The sequence below is a fragment of the Nasonia vitripennis genome, chromosome 3 (genome assembly GCF_009193385.2).
Source record: "Nasonia vitripennis strain AsymCx chromosome 3, Nvit_psr_1.1, whole genome shotgun sequence".
NCBI lineage: Eukaryota > Metazoa > Arthropoda > Insecta > Hymenoptera > Pteromalidae > Nasonia > Nasonia vitripennis.
The window spans coordinates 21,726,168-21,744,288 of NC_045759.1; the positions used below are offsets into that span (position 1 = coordinate 21,726,168).

At 38.9% G+C, this 18,121-nt stretch overlaps 4 protein-coding genes across 6 annotated transcripts; 2 read left to right on the forward strand and 2 right to left on the reverse strand.

Annotated features, from left to right (window-relative positions):
- The first annotated feature begins 94 nt into the window (after window positions 1–94).
- Window positions 95–12,960, forward strand: LOC100118980 (adenomatous polyposis coli protein). 3 transcript variants are annotated; one of them, XM_008205249.4, is made up of 18 exons: window positions 95–615; window positions 1,424–1,645; window positions 1,737–1,806; window positions 1,914–2,028; window positions 3,033–3,248; window positions 3,587–3,802; window positions 3,885–4,586; window positions 4,670–5,071; window positions 5,145–5,437; window positions 5,526–5,938; window positions 6,009–6,746; window positions 6,829–7,121; window positions 7,198–7,722; window positions 7,805–8,267; window positions 8,351–8,732; window positions 8,812–9,119; window positions 9,211–10,452; window positions 10,565–12,947. In XM_008205249.4, exons 2-18 carry the CDS (start codon window positions 1,477–1,479, stop codon window positions 11,134–11,136), a joined length of 7,119 nt encoding a protein of 2,372 aa, XP_008203471.1. In that variant the 5' UTR covers window positions 95–615; window positions 1,424–1,476; the 3' UTR covers window positions 11,137–12,947. The 3 variants fall into 3 exon arrangements, with proteins under 3 accessions (XP_008203471.1, XP_031783772.1, XP_031783770.1); XM_031927912.2 differs by lacking the exons at window positions 95–615; window positions 1,424–1,645; window positions 1,737–1,806; window positions 1,914–2,028 and adding an exon at window positions 2,400–2,858 and having other exon boundaries at window positions 6,009–6,311; window positions 6,384–6,746; XM_031927910.2 differs by lacking the exons at window positions 95–615; window positions 1,424–1,645; window positions 1,737–1,806; window positions 1,914–2,028 and adding an exon at window positions 2,400–2,858 and having other exon boundaries at window positions 10,565–12,960.
- A 175-nt stretch (window positions 12,961–13,135) lies between these two features.
- LOC100113839 (WD repeat-containing protein 61) lies at window positions 13,136–15,109 on the reverse strand. Its single transcript, XM_001605382.6, has 8 exons — window positions 14,916–15,109; window positions 14,717–14,826; window positions 14,477–14,646; window positions 14,165–14,403; window positions 13,996–14,089; window positions 13,828–13,921; window positions 13,378–13,549; window positions 13,136–13,304 (listed from the first exon to the last, which is right to left on the reverse strand). Exons 1-8 carry the CDS (start codon window positions 14,916–14,918, stop codon window positions 13,212–13,214), a joined length of 975 nt encoding a protein of 324 aa, XP_001605432.1. The 5' UTR covers window positions 14,919–15,109; the 3' UTR covers window positions 13,136–13,211.
- A 652-nt stretch (window positions 15,110–15,761) lies between these two features.
- Cnpy2 (canopy 2 homolog) lies at window positions 15,762–17,056 on the forward strand. Its single transcript, NM_001142437.1, has 4 exons — window positions 15,762–15,991; window positions 16,096–16,211; window positions 16,302–16,505; window positions 16,582–17,056. The coding sequence occupies exons 1-4, from the start codon at window positions 15,904–15,906 to the stop codon at window positions 16,774–16,776; spliced, it is 603 nt and encodes a 200-aa protein (NP_001135909.1). The 5' UTR covers window positions 15,762–15,903; the 3' UTR covers window positions 16,777–17,056.
- Imd (immune deficiency) lies at window positions 16,950–18,081 on the reverse strand. The gene has a single exon (NM_001142438.1). It carries the CDS (start codon window positions 17,971–17,973, stop codon window positions 17,203–17,205), a length of 771 nt encoding a protein of 256 aa, NP_001135910.1. The 5' UTR covers window positions 17,974–18,081; the 3' UTR covers window positions 16,950–17,202.
- Window positions 18,082–18,121: the final 40 nt, after the last annotated feature.

The window sequence follows — 18,121 nt, forward strand, 5'->3', positions numbered from 1 at the left end:
GTCAAATCCATCCAGTCCAATAATAGCGTGCGTGCGGCAGAGGGGCCGCGTAGACTAGGGGGGTCTGGAGAGATAGTGACAGGACTACAGAGCAGACAGCAGCCGACATCAGTGGTATATAGCAGCGCAGAGAGAGAGAGTGGATGAGTCAGTGCGAGTGGGAGCGAGGCGAGAGCTCCGCTGCTGCTGCTGCTGCTGCTGCAAGTGTATAGAGAGTTTAGTTTATCCATACACACGCACGCGAGCGCAGTCGCCGCCGACTCGCGGCTCGGAATATAAGCAGAAAGTTCCTCCGAATAAAACAGCTCGAGACTTTTTTTTTCACTTTCTTCCACGCGCATAAGCTTTCAACTCAGCGCGCAGTGCAGTGCCGAGCAGTCTCTGCGTGCGTGAACAAGTGCGCGCGAGTGCGAAGGCCCTTTGCAGCATCGAATTAGTGTCTTATTTTCAAGTAATTTGTAGCGCGATACTCGATGTGTATACACACAGAGTGAGAGCCGATTATCATCGTATCATCGCAAGAGGCAGCTGAGAATAAGAGAGGAAAGTTGCAAGGAGAGCTGCTGTGTTTGGCTCTGTGCGTTATTGCGCCCTCAAGCGTGCAGCCGTCCGCAGGTATATTGTATATCTGTGTGTGTGTGTATATATATATATATAAACCGTATACACTCAGCTAAGATACAATTTTCTTTCCGCTTCCGTTTCCGTTAGTCGTCCGAAATTCCAAGACGCCGCCGCCGCCGCCGCGAAGAGTATAAGCCTCTATATATAACGCGGGCTCTCTGTGCGTACGGAGAAAAAGTAAGAAAATGTCGTGTAGGCAGAGAGCTGTGTGTGCCGAGAGTATATATATATGTATATATATATATACGTACAGCGCTGTGTATAAGTGGGTCGCGAGTAGCCGGCTAATTCCGTATCCTTTCTCGCGGCTGCTGTGAACGCAGCGAAGAGCCGCGCGCGCCGCGCGCTCGACTTTTCGGTCTAAATAAGAAAACGCGCTGCGTTATGTTCTCGAGTTCGCTCCCAGCGCACAATACACACACACACACACACAGAGAAATGTATATATACGTGTGTCGTTTCATCTTCTTCCCTCCGACGCGAGATTCGTGGCTTTCTACGTTTACGTAAGCCGCTGTAATTGTAGCTCGTGCGTGTATGCACCTCTCGACTCCGCGAGTATAATAGAAATGGAAATATTTTTCTCCATATCCTCGCGTCAGACACTTGGACATATACCTAATAAAGGAGTCACACTTCCTGTCTCTGTCTCGCGCGCGCGCGCGCGCTACGAAACGCCCCGTCGTCTTCGGAATAACAATGAGCTGGCATCGCGGCTTTACCTATACTTAGACTATGAGAGACACAATACACACCTATAATGGTGTTGAAAAAAAATTGACCGATGATGAATATATAGGTAGATGGCTGGAAAAAAGTGTCCGAGCAACAGTAGAGAGGAGCTTGTACGCGATGACGTCGTCGCCGAGTAGCCTGCCGGTGTCCAGCTATGAGGAGCTGCTCGAGCAGGTTCGAGAGCTCAGCAACGAGCAGCTGGAGAGCTCGGACTTTTCCTTCAACGCCGACGATCTCGCCAGGGTCGATCATAGTCTCGCATCGATACACAAGAACTACGAGAGGGGTATATAATCATTATCCTAGCGGTTCTATATAGGAATGTTTATACGCATCGCCGCAGCTATAGCTAGCTCACGCACGTGTCCTTTTTGTAGAGCTGAGCGAGCAGTCGCCGAGCAGTAGACTCAGTATCGAAGCTAGTCAGACGCTGCCTCTTCCGCCAAAGTACGATACATCGCTATATATTGTTCTGCTGTATTTTACGTTTTTTCTCTATTTCAATAACTGCATTGCATAATCGTATTCTTGTCATTTCTCGCGGGTGTAAACAGGCCGCTGCTGAGACTCTCCGAGAGCAGCGAAAGCGTCACGCTGAAAATTCCACCCGGAGACCCGACCTCGCGACTCATTGCCTGGCGCAAGAAAAATCAACATCTATTCCCCACGGTAAGCGCAATTATTTGTAGCTTTCTCTCCTCGCGGAGAGAGTATTGATTGAAAAACGTGTGCGGCCGCACCGCGCGCGCGTGTGTGCATAGTGTAAACTACCCCACTACGTGTATTGGAACGTCGTTTCTTATTGTTGTTCCAATTACTGCTCCCTCTCTCCCTCTCTCTCTCTCTTCGCTTGGAATGCCTGGGTGTGAACAAAGAATGATCGGAAAAGCCTTAAAAAATACAAATGATCGATGAGCCTTGCACAGAGCAGCAAGAAGAATAAAGTATTTCGGCTCTGGAAATAATCTTTGCTTTGACGCCTGCGCGAACCCCGCCGTCGTCTCGTCTCGCTCTCTCTCTCTCTCTCGCAGTCTCTCTCTTTCGCTCTTCAGTCAGACTGCGGCCCCGGCCCTGTCTTGTACTTCGCTGTCTCGGATGGCACTTTTCCGATCGGCTCGATAAGCCATGTTGCGATGATAAGGAGACGCAAAAAACGACGGGACAAGATCGTCATCATGCCAGCGGCGGGTGGCACGATGATTCCCGTGCCCAAGTCCTCCACGCTGCAGCTCCACAACAACGCAGCGACGAGGCTTCATCATCAGGACAACAATAGCGCGACGAGCAACATCAGCAAATTCGCCAAAACGGAGAAGAACCGACTTCGCAGTCTCGTCATGCAGACCAACAGTCGACGTCAGGCCAATGACGAGGCCGAATCCGAGGAGAACGAGGACGAGGTCGAAGACGACGACGACGACGAAGATCGCGACGAGAACGTCACGAGCAAGGACTCTTACGGCCATGCCAAGATTCTGCCCAGATATAGGACGAACAAGGTCTCTTGGCAGTGAAATAATAATAACGATAAATTCGAGCTCGCGCGCGCGCACGAGAGAGAGAGAGAGAGAGAGAGAGAGAGAGAGAGAGAGAGAGAGTTGTAATGATATCCTTTCGAAACGTGGTGATTCATGCCTTTTACTACAAGAACGTGTCATTTTGATAATGTGCAGGATGGCGGTCAGCAGGAGCGACGACGTCCAGTGTCGCTGCATGGGCCGCGCGAGGACGTGCTGTTCGGAAGCAACAGCTTCGGGGTTTTCAACCCGACGAGCAAGTCGTCCTCGAGACCGGCGAGCTCGCTGCAGATCGAGTCAACCGGTCCCGAGCAGTCCAGCAGCAGCAGCAGTAGCTCGACTCAACAGCTTCAAAGCATTCCAATACCTCAGGTGAGTGTCTATAGGTAATTTATCCATCTAGCCGCCGTAGGATAGCAGACGGCAGATATATAGGTAAGCACGTCAACGTCGTAGAGCGCAGGACTATTGCGGTATTGATTTCGCGCAGTGCGCAGAGCTCCTGACTCCTCCCCTCTCTCCACCCTGTATAGTGATATACACATGCGTATAGAACTATAGGTATATCGCATAGGCGCTGCACAAGTACTGCGCCGCCCCTAGGCTGCACCCACGATTAGCTTTTAGGTTATAAGGGCTCGATCCCAAAGGGCCACTTTTCCTGGATCAGTGTAGTAATACTCGTGGCGTTCGTTGTGTTTCTCTTGCAGTTGTTTGCCAAAACTGCACAAACCTATCAACAGTTCGACGGGAGTAGCACCGAGGAGGATAGTCGTCCAAGTTCTTCCCTGCAGTTGCAGTGTCAAAGGTCTCAAACCTCGCTTCCCAGCCAAGTCTCTTGGCCAGCCAAACCAGATGATACATGGAGTTCGACTCACTCTTCGGCTTCGGCTGGACAACCGATTGCCGGCTCTGCCAACGAGAACGTAAGAGATTCGTATTTTCTTATGTTGTGTGTATACATTCGCTCGATCGATATTTCATAACTAAGCTTCTTAACTGATGCAGGACTTCTTGAGCATGATGAGCTTCTCGTCATCGGCCTCGGGAGCCGGATCAAAATCGCCAGCGCCGGGAATGCAGGGTCAGCGACGTCTGGGTGCCAAGATGGACGTGGTCTACAGTCTCCTGAGTATGCTGGGCAGTACCGAAGGCCGCGAGGACATGAGCGCTACCCTGCTGTCCATGAGCAACTCGGTGGACAGTTGTACGGTCATGCGGCAGTCTGGCTGCCTACCTCTTCTCGTTCAACTAATCCACGCGCCAGGACAAGACCCCGAAACTCGCGAACGTGCCTCTCGAGCTCTCTACAATATTGTTCACGCGAAGAACGATGAGAAGACGAGCCGGCGCGAAGCTCGAGTTTTACGGCTGCTCGAGCAGTTGCGCGACTACTGTCAGACTCTCAGGAATTCCCTTGATAGTGGACAGCCTCTGGATGACTTGGAGAGCCATCCAGGTGCAACCATTGCTGCTTTGATGAAGCTGTCCTTTGATGAAGCTCACAGGCATGCCATGTGCCAGCTTGGCGGTTTGCATGCAGTCGCTGAACTCATTCAGATGGACCATACTGTGCACGGCAGTGAGTCTGACGATCCCAACTGCATTACTTTGAGGCGCTATGCAGGCATGGCTCTGACTAATCTTACTTTTGGAGATGGGAATAATAAGTCTCTGCTTTGCTCCTTCCGAGACTTTATGAAAGCCTTGGTAAGTGTTTCGAAGCATTCGGTAATCTATTATTTATTCTTCAATCCATATAACTAAGTACGTACGTATTGCATTCAAAACAGGTCTCACAGCTTGCTAGTCCAAGCGATGACTTGAGGCAAGTCACAGCCAGTGTTCTGCGCAATCTTTCCTGGAGAGCGGACAGTAGTAGCAAGCAAACCTTGCGCCAAGTCGGCGCTGTCGTTGGCCTTATGAAAGCTGCAATGGAGGGTCGAAAAGAATCTACTCTTAAATCTATTTTGTCGGCTCTGTGGAATCTTTCAGCTCATTGCAGCACAAACAAAATGGACATTTGCGCGGTAGAGGGTGCACTGGCTTTCCTCGTCGATATGCTCACTTATAACGCTCCTTCGAAAACGTTGGCAATCGTAGAGAATGCTGGCGGTATATTGAGAAACGTATCCAGTCATATAGCTGTAAGGGATGACTATCGGGCGATCGTACGCGAACGTGGATGCCTTCAGGTAAACCATTCATCGCAACGTCGAATCTTGCTTCTCGTTTGAATTTGCTAACAAATTACTTTTTGGGCCGTAGGTACTTTTGAAACAGTTACGTTCGCCGAGCTTGACAGTTGTGAGCAATGCTTGCGGTGCCCTTTGGAATCTCTCTGCGCGGTGTCCTCAAGATCAGCGCTTACTCTGGGATCTCGGAGCTGTTCCTATGCTGCGGAGTCTTATTCATTCTAAACACAAGATGATATCGATGGGCTCTAGTGCAGCGCTGAAAAATCTTCTTAGCGCCCGTCCAAACGGGAGTAATCTCGTTCATATGGATTCCACTACGCGAGGACTTGGTCTTCCGACTTTACCAAGCCTAACAGCGCGAAGGTACGCTATTAAACAAAATATTTTTTCTAATAAAAAAAAATTATTTCCCTCGCAATAAATCATCTACTGTTTGTGTCGCAATTTGTAGACAAAAGGCCCTCGAGCAAGAAATCGATCAAAACTTGGCAGAGACCTGTGATAATATTGAACCCAGCACATCTCCTTTGAGCAAAGATGAAAAGTTTACATTTAAAATAGACTCAACCTTCCTCGATACGTCCAACAAAACCGTCAAGTCTTTTCGTCCAGCGGAGATTCCCCCTTCAGTCTCTGGTCAACCAGGACCTTCCGGACTCAAATTTTCCACGTTCTCCCGAAGTGAGAGCAGAGAATCCATGCGTTCAGTTACCAGTACACATTCAGACACGGTTTTTGAAAAAGTTAATCGTCAAGCACGAAAGGCAATGTCACCGTCTGAGCTTCAAATGAAACAGCAATCGGCATCGTTGCACTCGGCTATCAACTTTGACAGTGGTGCTCCCTCTGATAGACGCTCAAAAGGTATGCTTTTTTAAATATATGCAATTAGTCGAATAAAAGCATAATATTAACGTAAAACTTATATTTTCAGGATTATCAGAAAAAAAGTACACGTTGCGATATATGCACGCTATACCGGAACGCTTGAAACCCGGAGAACCGTTGCCGGATTTGCGCGGATTGAAGTGCAGCTCTTCGACAATATCATGGGCCACCGCGCCCAATCAAGATGTGGCATGTTCAAAGGGTTTATTGCATTCGTCAGTTGAAGACAATCTATCAATGACGCATTCCTGCGATTCCGCAAATTCAAAAGTCGGTGCCAATCCAGACCTAAATTCGTATAGTTTTGCAAGAGCCAAGTCGACATCACCGTTCAACGTCGTCTCAAATAGTAATCTTCCTTTGAATAATGCTAAAATTACATCACCGATCGCGAATCCGTTTAACGATATTGTTGAAACAGATTTGGATCAACCAACGGATTACAGTCTTAAGTATCTAGACCATACTTCAGATGATGATAAGCAAAGTTCGGCGTACTTCACGGGCACAGACCAAGAACAAGATAACGTCAAAACTAGCTGTACTGAAGGAACACCTTACCAAAGTTCGTTAAATTCCTCTAGAGCATCTTCTGCTTCTGATCTGCTTGAGGATGGTAGACCAAGAGGTTTCTGTAGAAAAAGTCTAGATTCCAATTCGACTATATCGTCTAACGGATCAAAGTATTTTACTTTAAATACGACGCTTACTGGCCAAAATAAACCACAGTCTCTAATTAGCAGAGCTAGTTCAAGAGCAGATTCGGTTAGATCTACAACTTCTGGTAAGCCCATTGATTAATTAACTTTAAAACATCCCTCACGCCTGTTGGGCTTTATTCAACGTAATTTTGTTTCTTCCCCTAGAAAGTACATTAACTTTAGAAGCAGGTAGATCGCTAGAGAGCGACAGCGCTATTTTTGAAGAACGTAAGTTGGGAGAAAGTTCCGGAGTGCCTAGTCTAAGTTCGTTGGTTGGAGTCGAGCCTAAAATAATCGATGAATCCAAGCCAAAGGGAATAAACAATTCACGCTATGAGGCGTTCGCAGATGGCTTCCGCGACCAATCTGTGAATAATCTCGCAAGGTACGCAACCACTACCAAGTTAAATGACATCGAAATTCATGACGTTAACGAGGATGTAATATCAGGAAACCAAGTACGTAAATTTTCCTTTTCAAATATCACACTTATTATTGAGTATTGTTGATTTCTAATTTATTACTATTTCATAGACTACTCCCCTAACGTCTCTTGAATCGGTGGATCAGCAAGAATTACAAGATGAGGGAGATCGCAGTGAAATAACGTATACTAATGACTATTATACAGTCCAAGAAACTTACACTCTTGAAAAGGACTTTAGAAAAGCAGGTCAGAATGACAATGATGACTGTAGCGTTTCTCAGCAGTGTTCTTCAACACTAAGTTTCGTTTCTGTCGACGACAAAGAGTCTCGTTTTGATAAAATCCAGAAGGATAGCGGCGAATTGATAGAAAACTTGACGGATCAGACACATACTGCTGCTACGTCGAAGTCGGGTAGTTGTGAATCTTTCGATTCGATCGAAAGATCAGAGCAAGCTTTATTGGAAATATGTATTAAATCTGGAATCTCAAAGCCTGAAGCACTATTATCATCAATTGAAAACGGTGCGGCTGTAAAATCTTCTCTTGGGAGAGATGATATAGATGCATCAAAACAAACTGTGAATGCCAGCAGTAACATTGACAACATTTATAAATCTGGTTCAAATACGGTAAAGACACTTGAAGTTTACTTATTTAATAACGTAATGTGCACAATAAATGTTATTACAATTTTTGTGTTTTTTCAATTAGATCGAGGTTACAGACAGACTTCAAGACGAATACCGAAGACAGCGAGATCCAGATGCCATGATAGCTTCACTCGATCGTTTAACGGCTGCTTTAGTTCAGCAAACCGAAGCAATGCGTGAACGCGAATCTAGCGCTATGAAGGCTAGTTTGCTTAGCGACACGTGGAACGAAGATTCACCAAATGAAGTTTCGTTCCCTAGCATTAGTGTGAGCGCGCCCCTGGTTTCTTCTTTCAAAAGTGACTTGCAAGAAGAAGATCGTAGTATTCCGGATTCAATGACAGACTCAAAAATCATCGAGAGAGAAGCGATCAAACTAGCTGAAGCTATGAGTGCTGAAGCAAACAGAACTAGTTTGACTTCTCTTGATCTTGATGCAATAAACCCTCCTTCTACCATGGGAAGTCTCATATCTTTGACGGCAAGCATCGGAGGCGTCACAGATAACGGCGATAACTCTGCAGGTAACTTTTTCAGTGATTTATATAATAATAACTTTGACATGGTTTGACATGGTTGAAAATTGAATATGACTCTTCATTTTCAGATAAAAGTCGTGCTTATTCAAGTTCTCTTCCGCTGATGCAATCTATTGGTAGAAAGAAATCTTTGCCCATTACCGGAGTCGTTGCTCGTCGCGCATTAAGTCATGGACAGAATCGCACTAGTAGTCTAGAAAACCTTTTGAACGAATGCAATAGCGGAAATATCTCTCAACTGGAAAATGTAAAGCCACCGTCAATAATGGATGAATTGCTGGATCTTGGTGATATGGAAAACAGTATGTTGAGTGTGGAAAGTATCACATCTGAAATCGCAGATGTTACCAAGGACGATAATAACGACTCGCACAGCTTGACTAGCAGCGGGGATCCTGTTTTTGACCTAATAAAGCCGGTCGCTAACGTTCTTTCCATGACTTGCATGAGGTAAAATTAATTTACAAATATGAATTCATCCAGCAAAATGTAAACTTAATTATCATGCAATTTTTTCTTTTAAATCCAGATACGCTGAGACAATGCAAACTAGTGGAAATAACAGTTTGAGTGAACGATTAGAAAACATTAATCCTCCTTCGTTGTTTAACGAAGTGAGCCAGATGGACGATTCGACAGTTGATGTAAACACTAACTGCAGTGATACTCTATGTATTGATGCAGAATTTTATAGCGAGGAGGCAACCCACTGCGTGTTTGATGAACGTATCGAGGAAATAGCCAATGATACCGATGAGGCAGCTAGTCTACTTTCTAGTGATCATTGTAGCTCAGTGGAATCCACCCCTAAAAAGCGCCTCTACAAAAATCACCCTGGTAATATGGCATTTATTCGTAAGGAAAGCATTTACTTTTATTCAAATTATGATCTTTTATTAAATCCTATTTTTCAAAATTGTCGAATCAGGTCAAATGACGCCAAAACAGAAGAGGCAGCTAGCTAAAGAAAGATACAAGACTTACACTATTGCAGCTGAGCGCGTTAAAAGGGAGCAAGAAGATCTTAAGAAACAGGAGCAAACGAATTCAACTAGTCCGAAAATCTATGCTGGAAAATGCTCACCTTTTTCGAAATTAACGCCGAAGCAGCGTAGACAGGAAGACAGAGCAAGATTTCAAACTCAGGTTTTAGAGACTCCTGTTCTCGATAAAACTGCTCATAATTCTTTGGAAAGTGAGCCTTCGAAAATACCAACTCCTGAAAAGAATAGTATACAATCCTTAGTAAAAAGTGGAATTCCAACTTTGAGGAAATTTGGTAGCGCTACCAAGACTTTTAAATTTACTAAAAGCCCTGATCATGAAATCAAAACAAAAGCTACCAACGCTCAGTGTGATGAAGAAACTACTGAAAAACAAGAAGAACCATCGTCACCTACTAAGACTACTATCTATTCTAATGTTCAAACCGAAAATATGAATGAAAACAGGTTTGCAACCTATGATAAAAGAAGTCTTACAAATGGCGTCTCCAAGAAGTATAGTCAAGTTCATAATGATGAAGAAGAGCAAGAAGAAGCAGCCGGCGTAGTAGCGTCTCATCTTATTTCATACACAGTTGAGCACACAGAACAGAATTTCACAATATATGATAAGGTTGATCTCGACGATTCGCAATCAGAGAGTGAAAACGATTCGTGTGAAAAAGATGAAAATCAACAATTAAAGGGCCCGCGAATTGTAAAACCAGGTACACTTTCGAGAGACTTGAGTGTTGAATCGGACAAATCGGAGCAAGAAGTCCCAAAAGGCATTCGAGGCCGTCGAAAACCATTATACTCGACGCCGAACACAAGAAAGTCAACTCCACAGTCGTCTCCCCTAAAGCAAACGTCGCTTGTCAATCGTAGCAATACTTCGCCAATCGTACGAGCAACTAGAGCTACGACGCTTAGGCAGAACAATAGCTTACAGAAATCGAATAGCCCAGCGAAAAATACCAATACTGCTCCAGCTACAGAAAAAAGAGTAGCCAGTGCTAATTATTCAGCTAAACGAAGCTCGATACCGCAGAAGATGATGTCTACTCCAGTTAAATTGGAGAGACAAGGCACATTTACCAAGGATGAACCTGAAATGGAAAATGCTCCTATGGTTTTACCGATGTCACCTTGCAAATCGAATTTTCAAACTAAGTCCGAAACCCCGAGTAAGTTTCACCAATGTTTCTTTCATTAAACTTAAATCGTTATTTTTTAAGATCTTAGCTTTAAATAATTATTATGCACTTACAATTCATTCTGCTTTTGTCATTGTTGTAGTTTCGAAAATACCAGCAAAAACATCACCAGTTCACGTAAAATCCAAGATTTCCATGCGAACTCCCGTGAGATCCAATCCATCAAAGCTCACAAAAACGGCAAGTGCAGAGAAAATTACCACACCTACCGGTATTCCAACTATAGCCAAACGGTCATCCACGAATCTTGGAAGTGCGGTGATTAAGTCATCTTCTAACAATCAAATAGCCCCTACCAACGAGAGCGGTATTCCTCGCAAAGTTTCACTAGGTCAGCGATCAAATAGCAATTCGAGTATTATCTCAAATGCCTCGAATCAGGGAACTCGTAAAATGGTAAAGGAAGCTACTAGCAAGATCGCTACTTTGTGGAAAAAAGTCGAGGAAAATAAAAATAAACAGCGCTTCGAAAAGCCTGACACTAGACAATGGATAACGCCAAAGCGGGCGCCTACCCAAATCGACTCTCCACAAGAGGAGAAAGAAGAAACTTGCAGATTATTTAGAAGTTCCACTTTCGAGGGTGTCACTGGAGATTCGGTAAATCCGAGTCAAGACTTAATTTCCATCTCTGGAGAAGTGACTACTGTATGAGGGTCGATTTTTCCTACTTAAGAGATTTTCGAAACCCTTATCAAGTTCGTTTATACGTTTTTCTTAGGTTGAGAAATATTTTTATTAGAAATTGCTCGTTTTTTCATTATAAAGTCGATTACGATTTAGTAGAATTGACACTGCTTATTCAAATAACTGAAATTATTATAAATATTAATTACAGTACCTAATAGAGTTTCCTGAAAATGGTTTGTAGATTACTTATACGTCTATTTATTAATATTTTTAGTTAAATAATTCAAAACATAAAATGCTCACCACGCAAGCTTAATGATAACATCGATTTGTATCAATCACTGTTGAAATGCCATAATTTATATCAAAAAGGAAAAGTTACCGATTCATTCTTATTCTACACGATCGTAATTTACTTTATTTTGATATTTTACAAGATCTAATCTGCATATAATAGAAACCTGAGAAGATTTGATATCTCATTGACTTTCGCTATTTTGAAAGATCAATTGCAGATAACTTAATCAATGAGATTTTCTAACAGAGACAACAGTTTAATACTCTACAAATAATACTAAGAAGTTGTGTTTTGACTGGACGATGACAATTTTTTTTTTTTTTTTGTTCAAGTTGATTTGTTAGGCTTCGAGTTATTCAGTCTATAGTTTACGAAAATATTCTATTTAGCCTTGATTTAATTAGACCTTCATTTATAACTCATTATTTATAATTAAATGGTTACATTTTTATTAAGTATTTGAATGGTTTCTAATTTACGTAAAAAAGGCTTAATTTAGTGATTTATTTTGTTCCATTGAAATGCACATCGTTAAGTCAACTAACAATTAAATAAGCATAGACCCATGCCAAAAAATTTTATTTAGTATAAAAAAACTTGACACGTTGTTAAGCTGTGTGTATATAAGCGACGAGTCGAGTGAATTCTGTAAGTGTCGAGTCGGTTATCGATATTACAGACAAATGCAACATCGATAATTTATTAACTCTCTGTATATAAAAAATAAATAAAAAAAAACATGTAGAAAAAGTTTAGCGGTAAATCTAAAAGCAATTGCACGAGAAGCTTGCAATACAATGATTGTACATCCGAAAATCGACTAGGGATACACAGAAATAACTTTGAGTTAATATAAATGCTAAAGTTTTTGTTCCCTATTTCTTCATTTTTGTCAAAAATATTACGGTACTGAAACTCCCTAGTATCAAATTCTTACTTTTTTAAGACTGATAGTAATACATGACGGTAAAAAAATTAATTATTTAATTTTTTTTCTTTTTAATAAATTTTCGTGATGTATATTTATAAACTATAAGACTTAATATAAGTTTCAGTAAATGTATGCCTAGATCAATTTGAATTGAATCATAAAATATAGCAAATGAAACTATTTTTTTCTAGTCTATACTTTTATTTAACTTTGACATAAAAACAACACATATAAAATTTCAAATAAATGTATAATGCTGCATTTTTCGTACAAGCTATGTTTGTCCTATACATACCGGCCAAATTACGCGAAATTTTAATTATTTATGCACTAATGTCCTAAATTATTTAACTTATAATATTTTTGCCATAAATTGTAAAATTACTTAATATCTAATTTTCTCTGAATATTTTACTACTAACAAAAATGTAGTATTTTATAAAAAAAAATTCCTAACATTTTGGAAGAATATAATTATCCCTATTTCCAGTTCGAATTAACTCAAGTTAATTCTTCCAACTTGGAATATATCTGGGGTTCTGAGTTTCTCATTATCTAATATGTATGTATAAAAGTAATTTTGGTCTGTATGCTAAATAAATTGCATTGAATAATCATGGTTTATAAATTTTTCTCTTTCAACAAACATAGTTTATAAGCTCTTAATATATTTGTCAGTGTGTCTCAAGTTTGATCGATACTCACTCAATTTGTATATTATTATCGATCAAAAAAATAAAATTTCTAGTTAACAACTAACTTTTATTTGCTGTCCTTATATAACTAAAAAGCAATTTTTATGAAAAAATCTTTATTTTCTTTTTTTATGTCCTTAATATTATAAAATTTACAATATATACACATGTTCAGTTACTCTGGATGTTCATATAAATTAATAGCTTTATCTTCAGCTACCGATAAAAGCAAGTTGCTTTTTGAAGGATGATATTTAACTCCCCAGACCTAAAATTTATTAAATTTTAACCCAATGAATTTGTATTAATTTAAATTTGTAGATTATGGTAATTTTTATTACCTGATCAGTATGCTCACGAAAGGTATGTAAGCATTGACGTTGTGCCAGTTCCCAAACTTTGACAGTATGATCTGAACTGCTAGAAGCAAACTTTTGGCCATCGGGTGCAAATGTAACTCCAAGTACCCATGCAGCATGTCCTGACATAGTTCCTGCTACATTAGCATCCTTTCTGCAAATGTAGCAACCAAATAATAATTTAAAATGTATTCATTAAAATATTTATTCACGGCTTAATTATAATAGCCACTTTATTCCCTGAAAAGCGGGACTAAAGTAGCTTTTTATTCCCTCATATATTTTATTCCCGTAAATGCAAGAAAAAAATATATGAAGGAATAAAAACTACTTTAGTCCCACTTTTCAGGAAATAAAGTGGCTATTATTAAGCCGTGAATAATGTACTATTATACACATATCAGTTGTGGAAACTTTGACTTTTATACTCACATGTCATATAATTTCATATGGCTATCATCACTAGCAGTCAACAAAAGCTGGGAGTCAGGTGAGAAACAAAGAGATCGAATGGGCATAGCATGTCCTGTGGAATATTTAACATTGAGATTTAATCTTGAATTTTAAATAAAATGTTAAAGATTTAAACAATATTTTTACCTTCCAATGTTTGTAATACTTTTCCATATGCAACGTCGAAAATATTAATAATTCCATCTATAGCTCCACTAGCTATGTATTTACCATCCGGGCTCTAAAATCAATTATTATTTTTATTTTTAAATCGTAATTTATGTGAAAATAAAGACTAAGATTTTAAAATACTTACGTAAGCTACGCTAAGTGTGAATTTTCCTCCTCTTGTATCCAAACTTTGCTCTTGTTTACCATTTTCTGCACTGTATAAGTGAATTTTACCAGCATGACTACCAGACACTATATACTTGTCGTCTGGTGAAAAACAAACTGTCCATATATCGACTGGGCCAACCTCTATGCTGAATATTTTTTCTCCAGATTCCAAGTCCCATACTCTTAAACTTGAATCCAAAGAACTGGAAGCACATTCTGGAAATTAAAAAAAAATGTTTTTATGATGCTGATGAATTAAAACATTTGGTTAAGAGGCATTTATTCTTACTTGTTCCGTCAGAATTCACTGCTACGGATACAACTCCTAATGAATGTCCAGTAAGTTTGTGCTTAAGTTTAAGACTTCCATTTTGATGTTCCCAAACTTTAACAGTATCATCAACCGAACCAGTAATGACATATTCACTCGATTCATCATCGTTTGAGTGCATAGAATCTCTGTAAATGTAATACTTGAATAGAGAAAATACAAATTTTAAAAGACAAAACAATAAGGTTTCTTTTTTACCTTGAATCTTCGTTGTCTATAGTGGTATCCTTCTTCTTTTTTGGGCAACCCCAAGCACAAGTCCAAATGCTATCTTCATGAGCATTTTCAGTTTTATGTATCAAGGAATACTAAAAAAAATAATTATGAGTAAAATTTCTTATCCAATACTTAGCGGGATTAATGAAAATTCTTGTTCACACGGAATAGTATAACTTACCATACTGAGAACTGTTTTCAATAAGTTTTTAGATTAATAGTGTCAAGTTTTCAATATCGTCTAAATGTTTGTTTATACCGACATTGTGATTCTATAAGAACTGGCAGCTTTACAAGTTTAACCTCAAATGCTGTGTTATGAAATTCCGGGTTGCCGGGAATCGGAAGTATCATTCGGAACTGCTATAGGTATATATATAGGTAATGCGTATATATATATATATATATATATTTATAGGCTGCTATAGTGCATATATTAGACTACAGCGCCACTCTGCAGTCTGCACATGAATTATACATATATATAGATATATAAGAGAACTACATCTGTGGCGGCACGCGAGAAAAATTCGTAAACTCAAATTGGCGGGAAATTCAACAGTCAAATGATAAAGCAAAAAATGTGTCTCTTGTGGCAATATTTTAATAATTGTTGTTCATTGATTTTAAATTTCATTTCTTGATATTTAAACTAAGTATAATGATATCAAACTTCATCACAATCGTCAAAAGCTTTAGATATTTTACTTGTCATATCGGTTAAATCAGTGTCAAAAATGACAGTTTTCATGACAATTACAATTTTTTTTGGAAGAAAAAATAAGAAAAAATCTACATACATATTTCCATAGAAAATAAAATTGAGATTATTTCATTACGATTAGTTATAGACAAGTGTCTACAGATTGTTGACACATAGTTAACATGTCGTTTTTCGATTGGTAGGTATACGCAAGTGTTTGATGAGAACGTTTTTAAAATCTTCCAATCAAATCGCGTTAAGACGAGACGTCTACCAATCAGTGATCGGATTTCTTTTAAACCTTCCCTACTCAGCTGAAATCTAGGAGTGTATGCTTTGGTTGACAAACGACACGTGTACATATGTAATAACAGCACTAAAATGTGATTTTTCTAGAGCAGCCAAACTACTTTTAACAATACATCCCTGGCGTGTACATAGTTGTTAAATTATTATTTATTTCAAAATGAAGTTTTTAATCTATTTTATTGCCGTCTTCCTAGTGGGCACAGCTCTTGCAAACCATGTCAATTTGAAGCAAGTACGCTGTCTAGGTATGAAATAATAAGAAGAATATATAAATAACATACAATATTTAATATCTAAATTTAATTTGCTGTTGTTGAATTAACATTTGTTTATTTGTATTTTTTTAAAGTTTGTAGAACAATTGTTGACGAATTTAAATATGAAGTGAGTAAAATTGACCCAACAAAGGAAATAGAAATTGGACAATATAGATTGGATTCAAAAGGAAATACAGTACATAAAAAGGTATGTTTGTAATTAAGTTTTAGATTGTATTTTTCAAATTGTAATAATTCTTACTATATTTCAACTTATGTTTAACTATGCTTTATTCAGGTACCACTATCTATGTCAGAAGTACACCTTTCTGATTTACTTGACTCTATTTGCAAACGGATGGAAGACTACGTTAGAGCAACATACAAATCAAATGGCAAACTCACACTTCTTAAGCTGATGTCAGATGGTGGAGTTAACCCATTAATAAATGAAGTAGATATTGTACAAGACGGTGATTTAAATAAGAGCTTAGAATATTTTGTAAGTCTTTTCATAAATTCAATAAAATACCGTTTCTATTATTACATTTTATATTAAATTTTGTTTTAAATTTTAGTGTACAGATATTGTGAATGAGCATGAGGAAACATTTATAGAAGTGATAAGCAAAAAAATTAAGAATCCTAAAGCTGAAATTTGTACAGAAGCAGCAGAATATTGCGAAGATTTTCCAGAGGATTTAGATGATGATGATGATTATGAGGATGATCATAGTGATGGTATTGATGACTACAACAAAGATGAACTTTGAATGAAGAACAAGACTTGATTAGATTAGTTGCTAAATTAAGGAATATAAGTTGACTTATATGTACAGAAATTTGCTATATACCAATAGCAAAAATGCAATATTTTTGCCAATTAAGAGAATATACTACATTAAATCAATTTATAAAAATCATTCAATTCAGTAAAAGACAATAATTATGAAACATAAGTAATTCTTTTTATTTTTGATTACAAATCCTGTATTTGTATAAAATTTTTACATTTTTCAACATATAACTATCTTAAATATAAATATACATATATCATTTGTCAAATATTTTATAATACAATCTTCTGTCCTAATTAAGTAGGTAACAATTCTAGTTACAGTCGAATACAAAATTTAATAAAAAATATATCTTATAAGCTCAAATGTATAGCAAGCTCAAACGAAGAGCATATATATGTGTTAAGCTTCAATATTATGAGCCATCGCTAGTTTTTCAACACATTCATATTCCATTGACTTCCACATAGCTTCAATCAGCTGTCCAATAGTTGCGTCTTGGGTATGTGCATTCTTCCAGGCTACCAAAAGTTTGTATATAACTTCACCGATGCCTCCTTTGTGCTTGTAATCTTCTATAAATTGATCTATTTCACCCTTGGAAAATCCAATTTTTTTAGCAACTTTTTTCCAGCCATTGCCAAGATGCGTTTTTATCAACAGCATATCTTCTATTGTGACTACCTGTTTGCTTTTGCTAAAAGCCTGTATATGTGGCAACATTTGTCTCAGTTCTTCTTTGTCCTGTTCTTTAGCTCTATTGAATGCTGAAGGATCAAAATTCTGAAAATTATTCAAGTTGTATGTGTGCACAGTAGTAGGCCCAATTTTCACATTCTCAGAATTAACAATGTTATAAAATGTATTTATTGGCTTGGATTTTTTCTTGGTTCTCGGTTTTGAGTAATTTGGACCATTCGATTTTGGTTTATCACTTTTATCACTTGTTGAATTTGTCGACGAAGTTTCATTATTGTTAATGAATGGTATATTTTGTTCGTTCTTTCGTTGTTGGTCTTCTTGGCTTAAATTTGGTCGATCGTAAACAGAATTGCTATTTTCCGATCGTGGAGCATCAGGCGTTGCATCACAAACAAGATTATTATTATTAGCTTTATCTTTAAATTTAAATACATCGGCCATTTTTAAATAAACTAGTTTAGAAATACTCATATTAGTAGAAAATTAATTGGTTATTACGCGCTCCCAAAGTGAATAAGTCTCTTATCTCTTGTCCGAGGTCGAAACAGGTCGACTGTCGATTCGAGGCGTATCCACTTTGCAAATTTAAGGTTAATGTTTGTTTAGCTGTTGTTTAATG